The 25,182-nt window shown below is 30.6% G+C and overlaps 1 protein-coding gene across 1 annotated transcript; it reads right to left on the minus strand.

Annotated features, from left to right (window-relative positions):
* Positions 1–2,663: 2,663 nt before the first annotated feature.
* On the minus strand, positions 2,664–23,687 carry LOC135923910 (uncharacterized). Its single transcript, XM_065458916.1, has 5 exons — positions 23,402–23,687; positions 5,788–6,002; positions 4,905–5,040; positions 3,902–4,018; positions 2,664–2,906 (listed from the first exon to the last, which is right to left on the minus strand). The coding sequence occupies exons 1-5, from the start codon at positions 23,541–23,543 to the stop codon at positions 2,779–2,781; spliced, it is 738 nt and encodes a 245-aa protein (XP_065314988.1). The 5' UTR covers positions 23,544–23,687; the 3' UTR covers positions 2,664–2,778.
* Positions 23,688–25,182: the final 1,495 nt, after the last annotated feature.

Consider the following 25,182-nt stretch of genomic DNA (forward strand, 5'->3'; position numbering starts at 1 on the left):
TTTATTTTTAATCTAATCGATTTAAATCGTAACCCGATTCGTGATTTAAATCAACACGTATTTTGAATTAATCATTATTTTTAATCTAATCGATTTAAATCGTAACCCGATTCGTGATTTAAATCAACACGTATTTTGAATTAATCATTATTTTTTTTTTATCGGATATTTTTAATAATTTTTTCGGGTTTTATACAAATATCATTTTTGTTACAACTCATTTTAAATAATACTTAGACTTACACAGACTTTTAAGTGCGTTAAAATCCTAAAATTATTTGATAAAAATAAACTCCTATAAAAAAAATCATTAAATTAAATATATAAATTTTTGTTTTTACAAATGGTTATTTTTTTTCTAATTTTATGAAAATGAATGAAAGAAATTGAGGCTAAACTCAGAAGCTTAATTTAATTTTTTTTTAGTCTAAATGCATGACACAATACAACACTACTTTTTTAACATTTAAATTTATTCTTTTTTTTAATTATGAATTATATGCTCATATCAGTAGTGTTTTTAAAAAGTGAGATTTTGGATGGCCCTATTAAGATTATAACCAAAATGAACATGTGATCCTGCACCTAGCTGGCAGAAATGCTTGGAACATCTATTTGCCCAAATTCACGATGCTTACGTAATATTATTTTTAGCTAAAATCTTATTAAAAAAGCCATTATTAACACTTACTCATCAGAATGTATATACAATTATTGAATAAAATAGGTGAGTAATATAGTAAGTAAACAAGGAGCTTATTTGTAATTTTTAGGTATAAATTATGGTTCCATTTTGGGAACACATTGTATTTTTTTTTTATAAAAGTGTTTCTCTTATCATGGATTTGCATTTTGAATCTTCCGTGTTTCTTAGAATTATCTTTACAAAAAATTAAAATTAGTATTCTGTGAGGAAGGAGCAATTGATTTTTTTGTATATTTTGGTATATTAAAATTGTTATGCCAAAATTACATAAATAAATTGTTATTACCGGAAATGTACTTTAGAAAGCTTCTAGGGTCTTTCCGTCTTTTTAATTAACTGATGCTTGATAGGTTGGTTAAACTATTTAGCAGATTGAGAATGCGCGGGATAAAATAATATAGTTATTGCTTTGTTAATTCAATTAATAAAAGTTTATAGTCGACACAGCTTCTAGGCAAATTGGTATGAATGAGTGGTTTTACTCCGCAAATTTCTGAGCCATGTTTGGATGCTCTAAGAATTTCAGACAATTTAGCTATGAACTCTAAAAATTTCAGACAATTTAGCTATGAACTCTAAGAATTTTAGATAATTTAGCTATGAACTTTTGAACTTAATATAATTTTGCATACTTTTTCTCATAGAATATGATTTCCAAATTTTTAAAAAACGCGCTACCAAAAAAAAATGATTTTTAAAAGTTGAAAAAATAAACAAACATTGTCGCTTAACATAAATACGCATTTTTATAGAAATTTATGTTGGGGCAGGTGTGACCCTCCTAACTCAACAGTTACGGAGTTACGAGGCCTGATGACATAAGTTTCAGGAGTTTTTTTAAAAAAAATTGTAACAAATAGGACACATTTAGTAAAATTTATTTAATATTTTAAATATTATAATTAATTATTATATATATAATTTATTTTATATAATTTTTTTTAAAAAAAATATAAATAGCCAAATTTGCGAATCAAAAAATCAATCCACATGGTAAATAAAAAAAAATTTTGTTGAAATGAAAAAGAAATATAAAAATAAGAAAAATTGAATATTTTTTTAGAGTTAAGTTATAACTGTTTCACCTTTTTATTTTCTATATATATATGAAATTTTGACTGATATTAAATTGAAATTGGTAATATAATTATTATCTAAATTTTACATTTATTATACGCTTTTATATTTATATATATATATAATATGTCGTAAATTTAAGACAAATTGCATTTCTTAAAGACATTTTTTTAGCAAATTTTTTTCCGCTAAATAAGCCGTAAATATATTTGATATTATAGTGTTATAACCGGTGTTGTTAGACGTCTCGTTTTGAGCCGATTTTTAAAAAAAGGCTAAACTCAATTAGCCAGAAAAATATTCCCTAAAAAGCCTCTAGATTTTGCTAAAAGATGTCGAAACCTTTGTTCCTTCTGCAAACAAAATCTTCAGACTTGCGTAATATTTATCTTTAGCCGTTTTTTTAAAAAAAATCAGCTCAAAACGAGCCGTTTTACAACACTAAGTTATATAAGAGTAATAATAATAATAATAATAAATTAATTTGGCGGTTTATAATGTGAACAAAATATAATTTACAGATTAAATAAAGATTATTATTTAACTCCTTTTTCAAGAAAAATATGATATTATGCATAGAATTATAGAATATTTAAGGTAAAAATATATAAAATAAAAGCATATATAGTTATCCAAATTTCTAAGAAAGTTATTTATTTTCTAAAAAAAATAAAAGGTTTTTTTTTTGACTTTAATCGATTTTGTAAAGAAACATTTTTAACAAAATAATAAAAAATACCATTGCTTATAATAGAATTTTGAATATAGAAATTATAAGAATTATTTTTAAAAAAATTTGATATTTTTTGCTAAATCTCCTTCTTCTTCTTCCAATCATTCCCAGTGCCAATGCAATTAATTAAAAATGACTATAGGAGTGTTAGATTTATAAAAAATTAAAATATTCGTGAAGTCGAGGTTGAGTGAAAAATATTACAAATAATTAGTATTTTTTTTTTAAATTAAAAAAAAATTAGAATAATTATTTTTATTATTTATATATTTTGTTTCCGGCGTCTCATGAACCAAATGCACCCCCCTATTGTGAGAGCGCAACAGAGCAGAATTCCGATGACGATAGCCGCTATTATACCGGCGCCTATCTTCAGGGCTTTTTTGGTTGCTGGGTAAAAATTAAAAAAGAATTAAAACGGTTTTTAATATTTATTATAATCAATTCTTGAGATAATATATTTGATCAAGATTATTTTCGGGAAGAGCACGTTATTAATATTCCTATCTTACTAGTGTTGTGTTGTATTAGAGAGAAAAAAGCGACAACCCAAAAAACAAGGGGTTTATTTAAAACTAAATAAGAACCGATAAACCGGTTTTAACCGTTATTTTTATCCGAACCCGAACCCGAACCGATATTTATTTCGGTTAGACTAATAATAAGAACACACACATAACAAATCAAATTAATTGAATAATAATATGTGTAATTTCATAATTTCGAAAGTCAGAAAATATAAAGTTTTACAAATTTTAAATATTTTAATATGCGCAGAAATATTTTATGCGCAGAAATATTTTATTTCATCTATCCCTTAGATCGATGACGTAATAATAATATACCTAGACTGACGATGCATTTATAATAAATGCATTAGAAAGCGTTGTTGAATACAAATCAGCTGGAGACGCCATTTTTTTGGTAACCCAGACAGTAATTATTCTCATGTTTGAGAACTTACTATTTAGATTGCTAACTTGTTAGTTCCCTTAATTATCTCGATGATCAGGAGAATTCTTCAATAAAGTTTGCGTTTCAGACGTAGGAATAAATTGGCCCCCTCTCGTTTAAAAATTTTAAAACGGGTAACCAAGATGGCGTCCCCAGCTGTTTTTCATTGATGTAATACACTTTTAACGAATGCGTCGTCAGTCTAGGTATTATTATATGCCATTGCCCTAACCTTTCTGACATCTCTTACTTAATTTCTACTTTTTTTTCGCTACTTCGATATTTTGTTTTTGGTGATAAGCATTTGTTACAAACCTTGCAAATCTTATTTCCTGTATTAAATTTATTCATTCATTCATTCATTCGTTAACGGAAGCGCGGAAGAAAAATAAATTCTTCTAAAAGTAAAAAATAAATAAAGTAAATAATACAATGGGCCGAGCAATCTCTTTCGTCGGAAGCGTCAACGCAATGCGCCACTCCATCGCAACGTAAATCGCCATCTATACAATTTTGGTCACTTTTGCATCTGAATCCGGTGCAGATAGCTTTGAAATAATATTTTTTTAGGTTAGAACAGCTGGGAAACATTTTTGACCTTTAAATATTGAGCAAGTTTCTTTTTATAAAAAAAAAAAAATTTAAAGACTCCAAAATTGTATTACCTCCAATGTTTTTAGAATATAAATTTTTGATGAACACATCAAGTAACCTTAAGAAATTATTTAGGTTTAACATATGGTAGAAAATATGAGTGATACCTGTCGGATGCTAAATTCTCCTATGAGTGTTAGAAATTAATTTTTTTTTTCATTTATATCTAAAAATGAATAAGAAGCCTCCATGCATTTCAAAATTATCGTTAAGTGATGAAACATAAATTTAGAGATATACATATATAAAGGGTGTATAATAAAAGGAATAGGTGTAACGCCAGGTCTCTAAAATGATGAAGATTCCGAGATTAAATAAATCGCGGGAATATTTTCCGAGCCGAAAATTCGGGAAATATTTTAGAGCCACTTATAAGGAATATATTTATTAATTAAAGAATAATTATTTTTTTTATATTGATTAATTGAGGGGTTATGTCTTCATCAATCATATATATATTTATCTCATATATAAGAAAGAGAGAAAGAGAGAGAGAGAGAGAGAGAGAGAAGAAGAGAAAGAAAGAAAGAAAGAAAGAAAGAAAGAAAGAAAGAAAGAAAGAAAGAAAGAAAGAAAGAAAGAAAGAAAGAAAGAAAGAAAGAAAGAAAGAAAGAAAGAAAGAAAGAAAGAAAGAAAGGAAGGAAGAAAATGTTGAGAGAATAGATATAAAAAATAGACGAATATCTTAGAAGATATAAACTTGAAATATAAAGTTCCAAACAATAATCAATCCCAACCTCAGATCTTTATAAGAATAAAAGAAAAAAAAAGTTTTAATACCTCTTTTAGATGCTGAAGTTAGCACAGCATTGAACCCCTTGCCGGGACCGCTTGCCATCCCGGTTAACTCCGCCACCAATTTATTGGGTTTGAATAAGGTAGGTTGCGGTATTGGAGAATTGCAAGTCAAATCGATCTGATTAGAAATAATACAGATGTTTATTAGCAATAATAGAACTCATTTATTCATTGATTTGGGGAAAAATTTACAAATGAAAACCACGATATCCGCTTTAGAGGTATGATTTTTAGAATTTATGTAAACCTGAGCCGGACATATATTATAAAAAACCGGGTGCGGACCGGGTTGACCAGGAGAGAATTGACCAACGCTAAAGATTCGCGACCTGTAACTACTTCGTATCTTTACAACGTACTCTAATATTTTATGCCATTAAGGATAAGGCGTGAGTGATACGAATACTCGCATTCGCGTCAGTTCTAACTGATACCGGGAAAGGGGCGACGGGCGGGCGGGTAAATTTTACGGGCGGTTTTATCGTGTTCGTAAGACCTCTTTCATTTGGATTATGAATTATTACGCACTATTTTTTAAATTAAAGCGTCTATCCACCCCCCCCCCTCCAAGAAGAAGAGGGGCTTATAAAATCAATCAATTCAAAGTAGATGAAAAAATTTTTTTTATATCAACTTAATCAATTTTTACTAAATCGGTTCTCTAATTTTAATTGGGTGAAAGTCAAGGAATATTTTGATTGACGCGAAGAACAAAATGACAAGATCGGCCCGAGATTAGACAACACCTAATAAACTAACGAATCACGTTGTTCTATTAGGACCTCCCGGTCTAAACATTCCCCCCCCCCTCCAATCATTTTTAGGAATGTAAAATGAAAAAATAATAAAAATTAGATTCTATTACGGCCTTAGATGGATCGTCTTCGTTGAATATCCTAAGCCTAGTACCGCAATCTTGAATATCGTAATTGAGGAATTTAACCAGGAACGATTGATCGTAATTGTCCGTTTTGAATTTCATTCTGCAAGCCTTCCTCTTGCTACTGGGAGCGTAAAAGATCTCAGCGCCGTCTATTTCGTGGTACTTATCCTTGCAAGCGTCGTCCGAACTCATATCAACTGTTTTCATAGAGTAAATAATGATATATATATATATATAAGCATTAGCTCTATTAAATATAGAGCGGGGTTTAGAGTTCTGTACATCGAATCAGATGAAGGATTGAAATAAAAAAATGGCTTACAATATTTTGCCCTAATACCTACTACCTGCATCCCATAAATTAGATTTTCTAATCAATCTTGCTAGACCGACGATATAGAAGAGTCTGATAGCAAAAAAATCTCTCTTTTGTTTCTACCGTTTAGAGAACGAACAGAACTTTTAAACACGAGAATGTACTAATTTTAACAGCAAAACTCGTTAGAACCCCCCCCCCCTCCCCCAGATAAAACACCAGGAGCTGAGCTCATCCAGTAAATACCCGATTACGTTTATTGGACTAAGAGGCTACCACCTTCTAAGATGAAGCAGCTGATTTGCCACTTACAATGTTGAGGGAGGGTCCTTGCTTTTCCTGTATAAACCTACCAAGGTTATATCTATGGAAGAGCAGTGGGAGCTCGTATAAATAGTCTATTTAAAGAAGAGCTTTATTTTTATTATTATTTACCATCTTGGTGCAGTGACGTCACTAACCCTTCAGAATCATCAGGGGGGAGGGGGGGGGGTTCTTGAACCCTGTTCGCTCCCCGCCCCCTCCCTAGTGATGCTACTGTCTAGGCGTTTCAAAATTACGTTATCGTCCATCCTGCATTTTTTGTTCATTATCATAGATTAGGCCCATATAAAAACGGATATACCAATCAAATGAGTGCAACTATCCGTGTATTCGATATTAATTCATATTAATCGAATTATTTTTTCGAATATTCGTATTATTTGAACTATTCGTTTACTATTCGATTAATCAAATATTCGATTCGTTTATGAATGGGTCAGGTCGATCAAGGTTATCTTTAAAATTTGGGATAATGTCGATCAATCAATAGCCATTTGTTAACCGGCAGGAGAACCCAGCATCGAACCCCCCAGCTGGAAAAGCTAATGGCGATTCCTTGATCACGGGCCTCCAGAGTCCGAGCCAAACCTGCCACTCTAACCTTCGACGCTATACCATCATTTCGTTAAACCCTAAAATTTATGTGGGCCCTCGACTTAAAGGAAATAAAAAATAAAAATTTTTATTTGCCTATTTTGTTGTCCTAAATCGAATTATTTATAATTCGTCATGTCAAATAATTAATAAACTTTTTTTTTATATGCGTAGTGTAATATAGAGATCCGCGAAAGTAGGCCCAGCCCGCACTAGTGTAATACAAGTCTTAAGACATTTTCGAGATATTGTATAAAAAGAAAGAAAGAAAGAAAGAAAGAAAGAAAGAAAGAAAGAAAGAAAGAAAGAAAGAAAGAAAGAAAGAAAGAAAGAAAGAAAGAAAGAAAGAAAGAAAGAAAGAAAGAAAGAAAGAAAGAAAGAAAGAAAGAAAGAAAGAAAGAAAGAAAGAAAGAAAGAAAGAAAGAAAGGAAAGGAAGAAAGAAAGAAAGAAAGAAAGAAAGAAAGAAAGAAAGAAAGAAAGAAAGAAAGAAAGAAAGAAAGAAAGAAAGAAAGAAAGAAAGAAAGAAAGAAAGAAAGAAAGAAAGAAAGAAAGAAAGAAAGAAAGAAAGAAAGAAAGAAAGAAAGAAAGAAAGAAAGAAAGAAAGAAAGAAAGAAAGAAAGAAAGAAAGAAAGAAAGAAAGAAAGAAAGAAAGAAAGAAAGAAAGAAAGAAAGAAAGAAAGAAAGAAAGAAAGAAAGAAAGAAAGAAAGAAAGAAAGAAAGAAAGAAAGAAAGAAAGAAAGAAAGAAAGAAAGAAAGAAAGAAAGAAAGAAAGAAAGAAAGAAAGAAAGAAAGAAAGAAAGAAAGAAAGAAAGAAAGAAAGAAAGAAAGAAAGAAAGAAAGAAAGAAAGAAAGAAAGAAATGAAAGAAAAGAAAGAAATGAAAGAAAGTTTTTAAAAAACAGCTGACTCAGTATTTTAGCCAGAAGAATATTGCCTAAAGCCACGAAATTTAGCTGGTAGATGCCCAAACCTTAGTTCCTTCTACAAGCAAAAATCTTCAGGGTTGCCTGATATTATTCTGGATGAAATATTAAGTTGGCCGTTTATCAACACTAGCGATGAGCGTATTGATAAGAAAATGGTTGTAAGTTAGTCGCTACAGAATTACTAATATCGATAATGTTCTCCAACAAAAAATTCATATATTCATTTTTTTTAGCGTTTATCAATTCTCCTTAAATTCCAACTTTTTCGGGATCCTTTTCCTCGTGGAAGGATTTTACCAGTCGACTAGAAGCACGGTTCTGGCCTCTAAGAAATTTTTAAAAAGAATCATCATGGGGGGGGGGGACTTAGGCTTTTTTAGGACTAATTTGCGAGTAAAAGTTTCGACAAATTATAATTATACATTTATGAAAATTAAAACAAAAACAAAAAAAATTTTCAGTTATAAATTCGTTAATATTTTAAAGCGTAGGCTTTAAGCGAAGGGCTAAGACCACCCCCCCCCTTTTTAAAATTCTACTTGTTTCCATAAATATCGATATAAGTTAATCAAACATCCCATTCTCCCACATCCCCCCCCCCTTTTTACCCGCCAAAAAAAATATGTCGCTATAGTATGTATAAATCGGCATTTAGAAAGAAAAACAGGTTAAAAATGTTTAGTAATTTTTAGCAAAATCTTGAACTACTCTTTATGGTGCTGCATGGAAAATACAGATAAATCGTGTGAATAAATATAAATTTAATCAAGGAAATTCGCCTGGGTTAAAAAAAATACAGATAAATCATGATGTTGAAACTTAGAATTTTAAAATTAATTCAGATGCGCCATGTTACAATCAAATTTTCAAAGCGCGTTTTCTGCATGATCCAAGAACATATTAGTGTTGCTATCTTTGACCATCTCTATTGTGTATTGGTCAAGCTTTTAGCCTAAAATTGAAGATTGATTAGAATATCTGTGGATAAAAAATATGGATAAGTTGTCTAATAGTAGTTGACTAGAGATAAACAACATTAACATAGAACAAATATAATCGTTAGGTACCCTCTAACCGGTTTAAATATAGAATTATCATTAGAAATTTTTTTTTAAAAAAAACGCACTGAATATAGCTTCTCCCCAAAACACTTAGCAAAAATCTTGAACTAACGTTTAGGGGTTAGCAGGGTTAAAATATAGATTTAAATCCTGGCTAATAATTGGATTCCCCTTCCTGGAGGCTTCATCCAAATTAAAAAAAATAAATAGAATGTCTTTTTACAAAAAACAAGGATTTAGTCATCGGTCTAAAAATTGCCAACCATTGTTGAAGGGCTAACCTAGATTGAGGCATTCATTCATTAATTTTAAAACCAATATACAATAATTCTCCATTTTGAAATAATGGAAATTTTTCCCCCAAAACATTAAATCATTTTGCGTGAAGCCAGCAAATGCCAAATGGACGATAAATTGTGTGGAAGAGTAGATCTGAGAGCTTAAGGCTCTGAAAGTGGCGGATCTGTATTTTGGCCAATAGAGGTTCTAAACCCTTGTTGACGTTCTTACGAGCAAAAGCTCCAAGATTAAAATAAATGCTTATTTTGGCTAAAAAAAAAATTTTATCGGGCTTTTTAACCACCCCTCCCCCCCTCCACTCCCCACATATAGAAGAGCTGAGTAGTGACATGTGTTGGTACGAATCATCTCATTCTTTTAGAACCTTCGTGGTTATACGCGATGGTGGTTCGTTGTCTTTTAACAAATTATGCGTTTACTTTTATCATTTTTAAGATAGAAATTTTCACGATGATAGCTAGGGGTCTTATAATTAAAATTAGGGTCGAGTTGAGAAACCTAGAAATAGGTCTCAAAATAAGCCGCAACCGATTAGCCGAGGTTTACCTAAAAGAAAATCGATATTCGCTAGGGGGTTTTCTATCCAAGTGGACATTTTTATTTTTGGATCCGAAATTTAAGTTCCTGGTGGATAAATTTTTGAATATCGAGCACAGATTTTTTTTAAAAAAATCGTTCTTTCCTTTTTAGGGGCAGTTATAGCGCCGGTTAGAAAAATTCGATTTATGGCTAGATTCCATTTATCTTAATAAATCTTAACTGAATGCAGCCAACACATTTAAATATAAACTCTTTTAAGATTATTGAGCAATCAAAAGCCGGGACTTCTACCTTTACAAGATCCCAATCATCCAATCAAAATCTTTTTAAATTATTTTTTTTTACAATTTTATATATATTTGCATGCAATTTATATACTAAATTCCCCCCCCCCCTACCTCCCAATTTACATTGCTACATACACACTCATCTTACCAACAGGATAAGAATTTGCTTTAAAAATAAAAAAAATTTCTTTATTTTATATATAAAATAATATATAAAATATCCTTGACATACATTATATAATAATAATATAATATAATTAATAATAAAAATATAATATCCAATTAAAGCCTGAAAAAAGTTGTGGGGGGGGGGGGGTTAAGGGAATAGAAAATAATCTTTATTTATTGTTATTTAAAATTATAGAGTAAATATAGTAAAAAATTAAGATATAACCAGATATAAACAGTATATAAGCTGCCAATGTGTTTTTTTTTATCCCGGGAATTCACCAGAAATGGATTTCCAGCATGTTTGGAATATACCTAAACTCTACGGAATTTCGGACAATTTTTTGTGATATTCCCATAAAGGTTTAACAAACAAAATAGTTCTACAATTTATAAGATAGGTACTCCGAACATGATAGAAAATATTTTCCAGTAAAATCAGATCTAAAGTTGTAAAAAGAACACATTGAATTTCTAACATACATGCTTACTCGCCAATTTTTTAAAAAAATATATATTTTCAAGATTTCCATCAATATTTTTTGCGAAATAAATCCGAATTTTCCAGAAAATCCGCTCCCGATAAGAATTGTGACAGTGATGGACACTTACAAAAAGAGAATACAATTAAAACCTTATTTTGAATAACCAATCTTTTATGGGTTTTATATGCGCATTTTCTCTCCTCCCCCCCCCCTCTCCCTTACTCGATCTCATTTTCCCAGTAAATAATGTCTAATTATTCATGACTCTGATAATCACTATCTCTTTGCTTCTCCCTGGATCCTTTTTCTTCCCAATAAGCCAATCGAACAAAAATAATGTACATATAATAATACCTAGGACTTGATGATGCATTCATTCATCAATGAAATCAGCTGGGGACGCCATTTTGGTTACCCGTATCATTAGTTAAAAATTTTAAGAGAATAATGACTGTAGGGGTTACCAAAATGGCGCGTCCAGCTGATTCGCTTTCAACGACGTTCTCAACTGCACTATTATGAATGCATCGTCCGCCTAGTCGTTGGGTTATAACGTACCAGTATTTTATCTAAAAAAACAAATGTTTCGTATTATTTTGGTAAGGAGGAAATAAAACTTTAGAGGTAGGGGGGGGGTATATGTGGAAGAGACGGCTTGAAGGGTTCTGACGTAATATCTTAGGTGACAGGCCTTCCATTGATTAATTATTCTATATCTTTAAAAAATGCGACATTTGTTTTCATTTTTTTTTGGATTAGGGTATTCTTATGTTTCTTATTAATTGTTCTCCGAGTCCCTAAGAGTATCTCCAGGATAGCTAAGGAGACTAAGGAGGGGAAAGCACTGCGAGGTGATGGTTTTTCCCTTTAAATTTTTATTGGAGATCTTTAGGTCTAACTTATTGTAGGCCTTTCGCTTTATAATATTAAAATGCTTATTTTTTTCCCCCCATAAGTCCTTTATTTTTAAAAAAAATTATTAACCCTTTTAACGATACTTTTTCACATCGAAAAATTTTTAAAACAGGAAATGTAACTTTTGAATTGTTATATTATTTTATATTTCAAAGATTAAGTTAAGTTTTAATAATTTAATACAATTACAACATCCAATTTTCCCAATATTCATCGCTTCTTAAAAATTAAATTTTTTTTATTTTAATTTTATATATATATATATATATATAGTGAAATATCGATTTTTTAAAAATAATAAAATATATATATAATAAAATAATAAAATTTAAATCCGAAATAAGAAAAAAAGATAACCCCTTAGCTTTATTACATATATTATTTTAGAAAAGTGCTTTAAAAAAAATAAATAAAAATAAATAGAAAATAATAAAAGAGAAGGAAGAAAGGAGGAATAAGAATTTGAAGTGGTCAAATTACATTTTTTTTTACACTTTTAAAATATGGATATTAAATTATTATTTTTTAACAAACAGAACCACACATCTCTTTCCCATTACCAACTGCGTTTACACAAAATAAAAATTATTATTATTTTTAATGATTTGTTTTTTTGATAGGAGTGTAAGCCAGAGGTGAATGTGTGTGGGAGGGGGGGGGGGATTTCTACTCTTTCCATAGGAGCTTTTCATTCCATTTCCCCTTCTTATATAATGTTTATAAATAGGATACTAAAGAGAAACGTTTGCAAATTAATTAGGGATGTCAAAAAAAACGAAAAAAAAACATTTGTTTTTAAAAAAAACTGTTTTTTTATAAAAATATAAATAAAAAACGGGGAAAAAATATTAATTAAATAATGAGCGAGATATGACTGTGATAACGGTTTTTTCCAGTTTGTTTTTTTTTCACACCTATTATAATCAATGCCTGGTGGGAATAGAAAACTATTAAGCCTGGGGATTTCCCGTGTAACGATAGTAAAAAAAAATATCAAAGGTTCATAAGAAAATGAGAAAGAAAGAATGAAAGAAAGAAAGAAAGAAAGAAAGAAAGAAAGAAAGAAAGAAAGAAAGAAAGAAAGAAAGAAAGAAAGAAAGAAAGAAAGAAAGAAAGAAAGAAAGAAAGAAAGAAAGAAAGAAAGAAAGAAAGAAAGAAAGAAAGAAAGAAAGGAAAGGAAAGGAAAGGAAAGGAAAGGAAAGGAAAGGAAAGGAAAGGAAAGGAAAGGAAAGGAAAGGAAAGGAAAGGAAAGGAAAGGAAAGGAAAGGAAAGGAAAGGAAAGGAAAGGAAAGGAAAGGAAAGGAAAGGAAAGGAAAGGAAAGGAAAGGAAAGGAAAGGAAAGGAAAGGAAAGGAAAGGAAAGGAAAGGAAAGGAAAGGAAAGGAAAGGAAAGGAAAGGAAAGGAAAGGAAAGGAAAGGAAAGGAAAGGAAAGGAAAGGAAAGGAAAGGAAAGGAAAGGAAAGGAAAGGAAAGGAAAGGAAAGGAAAGGAAATATATGGAATTAGATAATATATAATATATCAAAGTAATTATGATTTTTCTAATAAAATTCGGCATTTTTTACAAATGAAGCACAATAAATTTTTATATATTCATCAAATAAAAATTCAAATAGAAATTTTAAGATATAATAATTAGGGTTCCCTTTTGGGAACACAATTATGATATCGTATTATTTATTTATTTTTTTATAAACAACCATTTTATCATTAAAACATTTTAGTAAATAATTAATTTTCTGTTTAGAGTCACGTGATGTCTTTTAGCAAACCTTAGCAATATCAAAATGACCGAGCCTAATTAGTATTGAAAAGGGGCCAGAAAACACTTACCGTGTTTTGATTTAAATCAATTCCCAATTTTAATATGTCAGTCAGGATATAGATACGATTTTTACCTTCATCTAATGTAAGGTCGGTTAGTGGTTCAAAAATTTGGCTCATGCTAGCTCAATTTCAGAGCCGTGGCCAGAAATTTCCAGCTGAGTGGGGGGTTGGGGTGCAACTGTTTACTTGGGGGGTGGGAGAAGGGTGAACTATATTTTTGAAAATAAAACAAAACAGTTTAGGTAGTCATAGAAATTTGGTAAACGACGATTTAAAGCTAAATTCTACATTATTTCTTCTTCCATAAATAAGCCATTAAATACTAAATTTTTGTTCAGGTCGATCTCTCATCGATAAATTCTCTAAGTGCTGGATAGGACTCTCTGTTAGTGTAGAGAAATGAGGTCTCACAATAGAGGCGTTTGATACATGATGATGCTGGCTTCTGAGTTAGCGTTGTTAAATTGCTAACACAATATGCCTAAGACTCGAGTCTCCGCTAAATAGATGTATAAACTTTTGTGCTGCTATCTATGACCAAAATCTTCAGTCTGGGCCTAATATTTTTCTGGCTAAAATATTGAGTGCCTAACAACACTACTTCTGCTGAAGTAGTATTAATACAAATTCCTTTAAATGTCAAGATGATATATATATTTTTTTAATATACATTATATTTTACGATAGTTTTCAGAAAAATTTGTGTTTCTTTGAAAAACTTATGCAGGCTTAAAAGATCCTTTAGCTAAATTTTTAATTTCAATAATAAGGGTCAAAAGGGTGACAATGTATTAAAATAATGATATAGAAGATTATTAATTATCCTTGTGTAAATCTGTTCTTTAAAACAAAACAAAAAACGATCTACAAAAACAGTAATCAATTAATTTGATAATAATTCTTTTTAACTTTACAGAACTTCCAATTGAAGTCCTTCTCAGGGATCAGAATTAGTAAGGGATTTTACTGGGATGAGGTGGAATTTTGATCCAAGTTTTCTCAGCCTTAATTCTTATTCAAATCAAAAGAATTATTTACTTCTCATAAAATGATTAATAAATGCGCACAAATTTAACGTTTAAAAACTCAGCGTTTCAAAAACGCTAATAAAAAAAAACGTATGGAAACATAAACGATGCTTTTGCGTTTTTAAAAAACTGAGTTTGAAACGTTCAATTTTGTGCGCGCTATAAGAAATTTTATTTTTTAAAAAAAAATGATCAACTTATTATGACATTTGTATAGTAATAAATATCTGCAGAGGCCCCAGCCCTAAACCCGGTCCGGGTTTAATTTTTTCAAAAAAAATATCCGGGCCGGGCCGGATATTTTAAGACCAAATATTCGAAATCGCCATTATCAGCTGTAAAATAAACGAACAATATTATAACAATTTTAGCGGAGTTTGTAGCCCTCCATTTAGGCCAGACATGACGTTGGCACCATGACATATGCCTGTGCTTCAATTCATTAAGTCGCGTCTTTCTGCAGAAAGACGTTGTAGTAAATTAAATGATTCCCTACTAAATTTTCTTGGAATTTCTTCATAAAAAATATATATAACGAATAATATTGTGCTCAGGGTTTACGTAACTTGTTTTTTAATTTGTATACAATAAATAAATAATATTTTTAGGGCCACAAAACTTTTCGAGGGGCTAGGTTTGGGGGGAGGGGCAAAAAAAATTTGGGGGTGAGGGAAAAGAGGTGCTTGCACCCTCCCCCCACCCGTGGTTATGCCCCTGCCTCAATTCAGCTACATCTCCCGATTTAATAGCGATATTTAAGTGTGAGAAAAGGATTGGGGAAAGATGGGAGATATTTATTTACTACGCTATGGCCCAACCTAGAGCTCCGAAAACTCCCAGCCCTGAGCTAACAAGACGGGCCGCTAATTTTTAAAGGGCTAAGGGTCGACAAAAAATTGAATTTCCGGGGTTATGACCTACCCCCTCTTCCCCCTACAGGACACTTAATTAAATAAATTCGTAATAATAATGATAATATAGTAACAATTAATAATTACGAAATTTCATTGAAAAAAATAAACAAACAATCTTATAAACCATATGTAAATTACGATATTATTGTATGAATAAACGAATATTTTAAATTTTTAATATATATTTTTAAACGAAAAATTTTGAAAAAAAAGGCCTTCAAAAATTCAAAATATTTTGTTTCTTTTTATTGATTGATTAATTTAAAAAAATATATATATTTATATATAAAGATAGATAGATAGATAGATTTGAAAGAAATAACAAGTCTAGTAATTAAGAATAATTAATAACTAGATTTTAAATTTATATTAAAAGTGGGGAAATATTTTAAAATAAATTATAATAAGAGTAGCTCTAGCTAGGGGTTTAGGTTAAGGTCATTAAGACCTTAAATTAATGGTGAAGGTTAACTATATATTAAGTTAAAGGGTTATAATTAAGCTTTTGACAAATTGATTTTACTCTTTGATTAAAGTTTTGACTTTTATAATATGTTAATTTTCTTAGATAAATCGAAAAATATGGGAATGAGGAATTTGGGAATTGGGAGGAGGAATTCGGGATCAAGATCCCTTCCACGTTGAATGCTCTTCCTTTACAAAAATACAGGATGCTCGCTTTGAATGATTGGACATTTCCACAATGTTTAGATTTATTTTGCGAAATAACATTATTTTAAACTCGCGATAATTTATTAAATTTTTATTAAAAAAATAAAAATGTGGAAAAATGTATTTCAATAAAAATCAGCCCAACACTGTATATCGGGCGCATGCGTAGACAGGAATTCTTTTCCGGAAAGGGGGGTGGGGATAATTTCTAGAAATCTATTAATAACCAAATCCCTATTTTTTTTAAAAAGAATAACAATATTTAAGACAAAAAAACAATTTTGAAAAAAACAAAAGAGTGTTTTATTTTTAAAAAAAAAACAATAAATATTTGGATAAAAATATGATCCACGAGTAAAAAAAAAATTAATCGTCTTTGAGCTTGTTGCTTGAGGATTAAATCTCCATGAATATAAGGTAATGACTAAACCTGTGGGTACTCCTAAGATAGGTTTTTATTCTCCTTAATATTGGTATTAATAGTGTTGTTAAACGGCTCCTTCTATCCTTCCTTCCTTCCTTCCTTCCTTCCTTCCTTCCTTCCTTCCTTCCTTCCTTCCTTCCTTCCTTCCTTCCTTCCTTCCTCTAAAGATGTTGCTCATAATTGGCACGCACATAGGATTGAACATCTATCGGCGAAATCTCGAAGCTTAGGAAACATTTTCCTGGCTGCTATGTTGACTTGCCGTTTAACAACACTAGGTATAATGTTGCCAAAATATATTTGCGAACTTGTTGCAATGCCTCCATCACCGTTTCTCGGGGAATATAATTCCGGTAGAATTGCTTAGTATCAAAGATTTAAATTCAGATATCGGATTGGTCTCTTCAAGATAAATTTATAATCCCGAGAATAAAAATTCTGTCCACAGAGGTATTTCAATATTTTCGAGAATCTAGATTTAAATAACATGTAGAATTGGATAGCGCCATTTTGGTGATCCCACTTAAAATCTTTCAGGGAATTTGAGTGAAGAATGTATCAAATTGTGGAATAAAAAAAATTGTCATTTTTTTATAATTAGTCCTCAATTGATTCCAGAGTTATAGTGGATCGATTCGTTTGCCTCGGTGCCAGCCGAGGGGATTCTCAAAATCATATGATTTGGCTCTTCTCAACAAATCACAAAAATTTTGATCAAGATTAGGAAAAGAAGAAGAAAGAAAGAATGAATTGAAAGAAAGAAAGAAAGAAAGAAATTCCTTTTGAAAAAATATTTTACAAAAAATGTTGCGCAATTAAAATAACTTATTTATACATTACAAATGCAAAAAAAAAAGAAAAGAAAATTGGTTTATCTTTATTGAATCGAATAAAGTATCTGCTTCAGATAAAAATAATTTGAATCGGATCATTCCGATACTTCTCCAAGAGCACTCAAAATAGGCTTTTTCTTCTTAGATCCAAAAATTGAGGTAACAACCGCTTGATGTCGTAAGACTCTAATCTGATTAGGTACACCCACCCCCCCCCCTTTTGCAGGTTTCTTTCTTCTCATAGCAACAAGAAGTCTCAGAGATAATTCTATTTCAGCAAAATATTTTATCTTTGGATATCTGAACATTTCGTATACACTCTCTAAAAATTTTGCCTTGATCAGATGTTATTAGTAAGAAATAAATTAAAAGGTTGAATTATAAGTTAAGCAATTTCTTATACAAGGCAGAGAAACAGGAAATCAGATATCGCTAAATTAAGTGAATCTGTAGTGGAAGGGGGTTACCACTATCTCAGCTGGCTAGCGCCATTTTTTTTAAATTGCATTTTGCTTCGGTACCCAGCTGGCCGTGCCTGCTGTACATTTATAAGCAAATTAGTAATTTAAAAAAAAAAAAAATTAGATATTCAATTTAAATTACCTAATTCATTCATGTAATTTACATTATAAATTATTTAAATTTTATAATAATTTTGAATACAGAACAAATATTACGCAAGTCTTAAGATTTTGTTCATAGAAAGAACGAAGGTTCTCTAGACAGACATTATATTATCGAAATCTAGAGGCTTAGGCAACACTCTTTCTGGCTAAAATTTTGGGTTTGCCGTTTTAAAAAACCGGCAGTGTCCTTGTTCAAAGCTTGCCTATTATATAATGGACCACTGAACCCCGATATCATAGCAGCGATCTGACCATTGAACCCCGTTTTACGAGGAGAGAGGCATTCGCCCGTACTCCTTCAAAGCAATTCCCACTCCCCGGACGAAATTCGAATGTCATTTTTTTTTACGACTTACTAAATAAATAAATAAATAAATTAGTCATCTTATACAAACAAAATTAATTTACCTGTATAATTTTAGATTTTTCTATCATCGTAATGCTATATATAATAATATGATATTTGGTCTTGAGGCTATGTTCTTTTCATCATTCAAAAATATCGTAAAATAAAAATAATATTTATTATAGTCTTCAAGGCTATAGAGGAAATTTTTATTTTTTAGATATTAAGGATATAAAGAATGTAATAATGTACACACCACCTTTCATTAATTTTACATCAAAATTTTATTTTTTAATTTTTTTTTAAAAAAACCGGATACCGAATAATAAGAAACCGGATACCGAATAATGGGTGCCCAGGCTGCTTATCTGAATAGGAATTCAGAATGGGACATAATTTAGGTGGCTTGTTGGGACGAGGCTTAAGAGCTTAGTTTCTTTGAATAGAAGAAAAATAAATTTACACTTTTAGAATGGTAAATATTTAGAAAATGCCTGATTTACATCCTTCCGTGAAGATTCCTGGTTTAAGAACCTAGTTCCTTTACTATTTAAATAGTTCAGCGCGCCATTCTAAGCCCGCGAAATTTAAAAAAAAAAATTTTAAATCTGATATTTAGGCGAATTCTATTTCATTTCTCTTCATTAAAAAAATATAGGGAACCGTATCGGAAATTCTTTTCAGACATTTCCTCTGGCCGATTTGTCAGACCTCTAGTTATGAGGTTTAAGTTTTGGAAGATGAATTTCGAAATTTCGGTGGTAATTTCTCGGGATGCAGAAAGTGTTAAGCCAAATACTCAACGATATTTATTTCATGGGAGAAGCGATCAATATCTAAGCATTCCCAAATTACCTTTCCCTGCCAATTCTGCAGATTGTGTCAATTCCTTATTCAAGATTCCCTTTTATTGAGACCGTAATAAAAAAAGGTAAAGAAGAGAAGAGAAGAATATTAATGGATTAACTTGGGCTATAAAGGATACAACTCCATTTTCTCTCAACGATCACAACTTAGAGAATACGCAAAAAAAAAAATCTTTTCTGGGCATAGATTCGGCATTCTTTGATAGGCGGATTTGGGAAAGCGAAATGGCGCAAGCAATAAATCCATCTAACTTTAGCCAACTTCCGGCACGTCCCTTAGCCAATCCTTTTCAATTTTCGCTTCGATTATTTTTTCAATCTCATTCGAAATTAGAATTTGCCTTATTATTTTAACCCCATTCAAAAAAAAAATATGCCATAATTTTTTCCTAATATTTTTTTTTAATGATATTTTTTATTTTTTTTGTTTTTTTTACAAAGGAAAACTAATTAATAAAATTCAATAATATTATGTATTTTTTTAATTTAAATTATCAATCATGATGAGGCACAGCGCACAGGCAAAGCAAAGAAGCTTTCATATAAGATTAGTATCATTTTTTTTTATATATTATAGAAAAATATAATTAAATGTTTAAAATTGTCCAAAATGATATCAAAAAAACCGGTTCGGATATTTTGGCCCGGACCGGGTTTATTTTAAAATTTGGTTCGGGCCGGGTTTGGGTATTGTCCCTGGGTCTCTAATTAACGTTCAATTTATAACCACTATTTATTAATTTTTTAATATAGAGTGTCGTCATCATTTATTGACATCGAAAGGTGTATTATTTAAACTATATAATATTTGCATTTATATTCAAACAAATTTATAATACCAAATTTAATTAATTTATCTTATTATTATTTTAATATGCGAATTAAGACGGTTATAACCGATTTAATGCAGTTAATTATGAAATTATTATCACTACGCTATGAATTCTGATTTGTATTAAATGGCAACATTGCACCAAAAACAAAAACAAAAAAAGCCGACGGCCATCAAACTTTACCACTAGTGATTACCCTTGGATACCCCCGGTGGGAAAAAATGGCGTAATTGTTCTAGAGTGGGGTATAATGGACGCCAATTTCAAATCATTTTCAAACTTAAAACAGTTAAAATATGTTTTAATCATCATGTATACATACTAATAAAACCGATATACCCAAAATTGAGCCGTTTTAAAAAAATTACTAAGAAGTATTACCATAGAAAATAGATTAGATGGGTGTTAGCTCTGAAGAAGGAAGGAAGGAAAGAAGGAAAGAAAGAAAGAAAGAAAAAAAGAAAAAAAATAAATAATTTTCATCATTTTTCATCATTTTGCATTTTGGAAAATATTAAGTACAAAAATAATTATTGGATTTTAAAAACCAAAGCATTTCGCAATTATAATATATTCATCTAAAATGAATTATATTAACTAACGGTTTTTTTAGAAAACATAGGAATTTACTTCTGCAGGTTTTCAAAGACCCCAATCAGTCCTGAAAATGCTTATATCATCTCTAGATCTACTCAACTAAATAAATAAAATTTGGAATATATATAATATTCCAAGAAATAAGTTATAGAAATCTACTGAAGATTCTAGATCACAATTCAATTCTAGCACGCCTGAGGTCCCTAAAGGGCCAACCGGAGAAATGAAGGGTTAAAAGAAATAAAGGTTAAATATTCTTCCTAGTTACCTTAGTATTCTAATTGCTGTAGCATCCATCCTGTCTCCAAGAGACGTCAATTATATAAATGGGGGAAGAACCTACTCACTCTAAAATTCTTTAGACTATACAGGTTTATGAACATGGTAAACACCTCCACATTTCATAAAATTAATGACGACCTAAGTGGGACCGGGGCAAGATAAACTCGTAATCGGCGGAACGTCAAACTCAGTTTTACCCGGGTTCTCTTAATCGTATTACCATTAAAATTAAAATAATTTGTTTTATATTACATAATCAGGGTTTATTATCATTATTATATTTATATTTTTTTAGAGGTCGATCACAACATCCCCATCACATTTTTAAAATTTTCATATTACTCCCCAAGTAATGTAATTTGATATTGAATTTATTTGTAAATGATGATGACAAATTTTTTGTACACTTTATATATAATCATAAACATGTGAAATTTAAAGTTTTTTTTATTATTATTATTATTATTTTTAATTAAACATTTGAGTTTTAACCTTAATTTTTAATTTTTAATATATATATATATTTATTTTTTTTTAAAGACAAATTAACGCTCGAAGGGTTGGGTTTGTTTTTTTATACGCGTTAGCGTCAACGTTTTTTTGAGTAGGATTTTTTACAGGAAATATATTTCTACCATGTTCGGAGTACCTATCTTATGAATCGTGGAGACAATTTTGCTCGATAACCTTTCAAGTCATTTAAAGTCACAAAATAAAAACCTCCTTCAAAAAATCTACCATCTTATCCCCCCCTCTAAAGTTTCACCTCCTACCACTTCTCTCACCAAATCAAAATTAGTTTTTTTTAAAAAAAAAACGGAAATTCAAATCAAGTCCCCCCTCCCGCCTCCGCTCCGCTACGATTTTATCCGAATCACGTGAAGGTTATCAGAGCCACCCTACCCGACTCTAAGAATGATCGTCTTGCTTTATAACCCCTTCCCCCGCGGAATAAATCCCTTATCTGAACCTAATGTTGCTAAACTACCTATCTTTAGTAAACTATCTGTTAAGCCAACTTATCCATATTTTTATCCACAGATATTCCTAATCAATCTTCAAGATGAGGCTCAACTTAGAAGCTCATTTCAATTTTTATAGTCTAAAAGCTTGACCAAGACGCAGTAGAGATGGTCAAAGATAGGAAATTTAACAAGACTATTTAAAACCTGACGGGAAATTTCAGTGATTACGATAAATTCGTTCTCTCGTTGATTTACACTTACGTCCAAATATTACAAACTTTTATCATTTACGAGTTTCTAAGTAAAGTGGGATGGAGAAGGAGTTTAGAAAATGAAGGAGATCGACTGTACCTTTTCCTATTCGCCTTCATTCAAATTCAAATAATATTTCGAAGATAATTAGCATGATTACGCTGCGGTGGCGTTTTGATCCACGGTCAACTTTCAACCCTTTCAACCACAAATACCTTACATTTCATAATCTTTCGGCACCGGGTTTGATTGATATATTTTGTCAATTAAAAAAAAACTTTCTTCTTTAATTTTTCTACACGTAAACGATATAAAATAATCTTCAGTTTAAGGTCAGTTACAAAAACAAAAGTTATTGAGAGGGGGGGGGGGCTATTGGATATCTTTAGGTCCACCTTATTGTGTAGATCTCAACCCTAACCCGAACCTTTACAAAAATATAATTTATTTGTTTGTACTGAAAGGGGGGGATTTCTCTTTGCCCACCTTTGCGTCTGAAGTTTCTAGGATAACTAGAAGTCAAGCTATAACGATTTGTATAATATAATAGCATCTTGACGTAAGGTTATGAGTTAAAACGGTTAGTTTGATTCCCAAAAAAACAAGAAATTTGAAATATTAACGCCTACTCGATAATGTGAAAAAGAGGAAATTTTTGGGGGCAAAAAAAAAGGGGAAACATATAGTTCATAAATAGTGGGAAATGGGTGAAAAAATAATTGAGATCTATGAATCTGCAAGGAAGTGGGAATCAGAGTTATGTTCCATTCCAGTTCCTGCGATTCTGGCCTTCGCCAAAAAGCTTTAAATAAAAATGTTGGTGTAAAATAGCCAAATTCATGCTTCCCCATATAAAAGGATTGTTAAAGAAAGCCCATGTTAGCTCATTGACATTTAATGCTTACTAACATGGATTATTCATTTTATTGAAAGTAAATATGCATCGAAGTCACCCAGGGAATGTGTCAGTTAGCACAGTTTATTCGGAGACCAAATTTTGTTTAGGGGTGGGTGGGGGGGGGGGGTTCATTTAGAAAACATTTTAAAGCCATGGGTGGGACCCGTCAACTGTCAGCTGTAGTCAACGGCAATGATATTTCTAGAGAAATTATAAATGCCTATGAATTGATGTGCGTACACTTTTTAACGTATTTTGGTCTAAGCCTGGCATAAATGTCATCGAATTAAGTAAACATATGTTTGATAGAAATACTTACATTTTTCCTGTTTCGAGGATGTGGCGAGACCCGAAAAGGCTAGAATCACTGTGAACAGGATAAGAATATTCATGGATTTCCAATATTTGGTGGATGATCGGAATACTTTCAATCTATAATCTATCAATTTTTCCCAATACATAATTTTATTTTTTTTTAATGATTAGTTTTGATTTTGATTTTTGATCTGAAAAAACAAAAATGGAACACCAGAATATTTTATATTTTTTTTTTGCTGGCACTGGCAAACCCTTGCACAAATATTTGATTAAACTTATTACGAAAAAAAAATTTATATTACTTAATAATAAGATACAATAATAAAATAATAATAATTTTTTAATGTTTTGCAAATATTTTTTTTTTAATTATTATTTTTTATATTTTATTTTTTTAAAAAAAAAATACAAAATTTAAAATATTTATTTATATATATATTTTTTTTTAAAAAAAAAATAAATTTAATAAATAGTTAACAAAAAAAATAAATAAAAATAATAATTATTATTAATTTATTGATTGATTTTTTTAAAATCTATAGTTAATTTTTATTTTTTAAATGAGTTATCGATGAATCATACTTTTATTGTTTGATCTAAGCTTTTCTTCTTTCTGTCTTTTTTTTGGAAAGAAGGAGGGGGGGGGGGAGGGTTGTGGAGGAGGAATGGAAAAGTTTTAATTCAGGAAACAGGTGATCCGAAAAAAAATGAAAGAAAGAGCGCTTCTCTTCGTTATAATACTTAATTCCATTCACACACAAAAAAAAGAAGTCTGACTGACACGCGAACCTGATTTAGTTCAAAAAATATGGTTTAGGTTGGCCCAGGGCAAAATAATATAATTATGTTATGATGAGGTTATTTCTAAACTCCTTTTTTTTGTATATAAAGATAGATAATTTAGTATTTATGTTTAACTCGTAATTATTTATAAAAAAAAAAATTCAGGACCAGCCCGGATATTACGGCCCGGATATTACGGCCCGGTTTGAGCTGATTTTTAAAATACGGCTAACTCAATATTTTGTACAGGAAAAAAATATATTATGCCACCCTGAAGATTTTGCTCATAATATGGCACAAAGGATTGTGCTTCTATCGGAGAAAAGTCGACTCTTAGGGCAACATTTTCCGGGCTATAATGCTGAGTTATCCGTTTTTTAAAAACCGGCTCGAATCGAGCCGTTCAACAACACAACGGCCCGGCCGGCCGGCATTTTAAAACCGAATATTTGAAATCGCCATTATTAGCTATAAAAAAATCCGAAATAAATATAATATATTTTGTTAAAAAATCCAGGTCGAGTCGGTAAAAATTTTCCGGGCCTAGTCGTGCAAATGGAACCTCTGTAGATTGATTATTTTTCTTTTAAATCTATAGATATATCAGTTCAAGATGGTTAGAGGAAATTTTTCTCTTGTAAAGGCAATGTTATTAAATCCTTTGCTTAGCCAATGACAAATTGATTAAAAAGGATACCCAAATGATCCAGGTTTACAAAATATCCTGGCCCCTTGCTTCTGCAAGCAATTGATCTATGGAAGGTCTCTCTCATCAGTCTCGCAAGATAGGCGAAATGATATGAACGCACTAACAGAAAATAGGTGACTGGTGACTTTATGCTAATGCCGCCGTATATGGTTGGTAAGGAACATATTTTAAACGAATAAATTTATTTAGAATTTTTTTTTTGAAATTACGATTTTATAGAAAAAAAATTTTTTTTTTACTAAACGCTCCCTTTGAATGAGAATTCGCATCGAAAGAAAACGATTAAAATA

The sequence above is a fragment of the Gordionus sp. m RMFG-2023 genome, chromosome 2 (genome assembly GCF_954871325.1).
Source record: "Gordionus sp. m RMFG-2023 chromosome 2, tfGorSpeb1-WG-v2, whole genome shotgun sequence".
Lineage (NCBI taxonomy): Eukaryota > Metazoa > Nematomorpha > Gordioida > Chordodea > Parachordodidae > Gordionus > Gordionus sp. m RMFG-2023.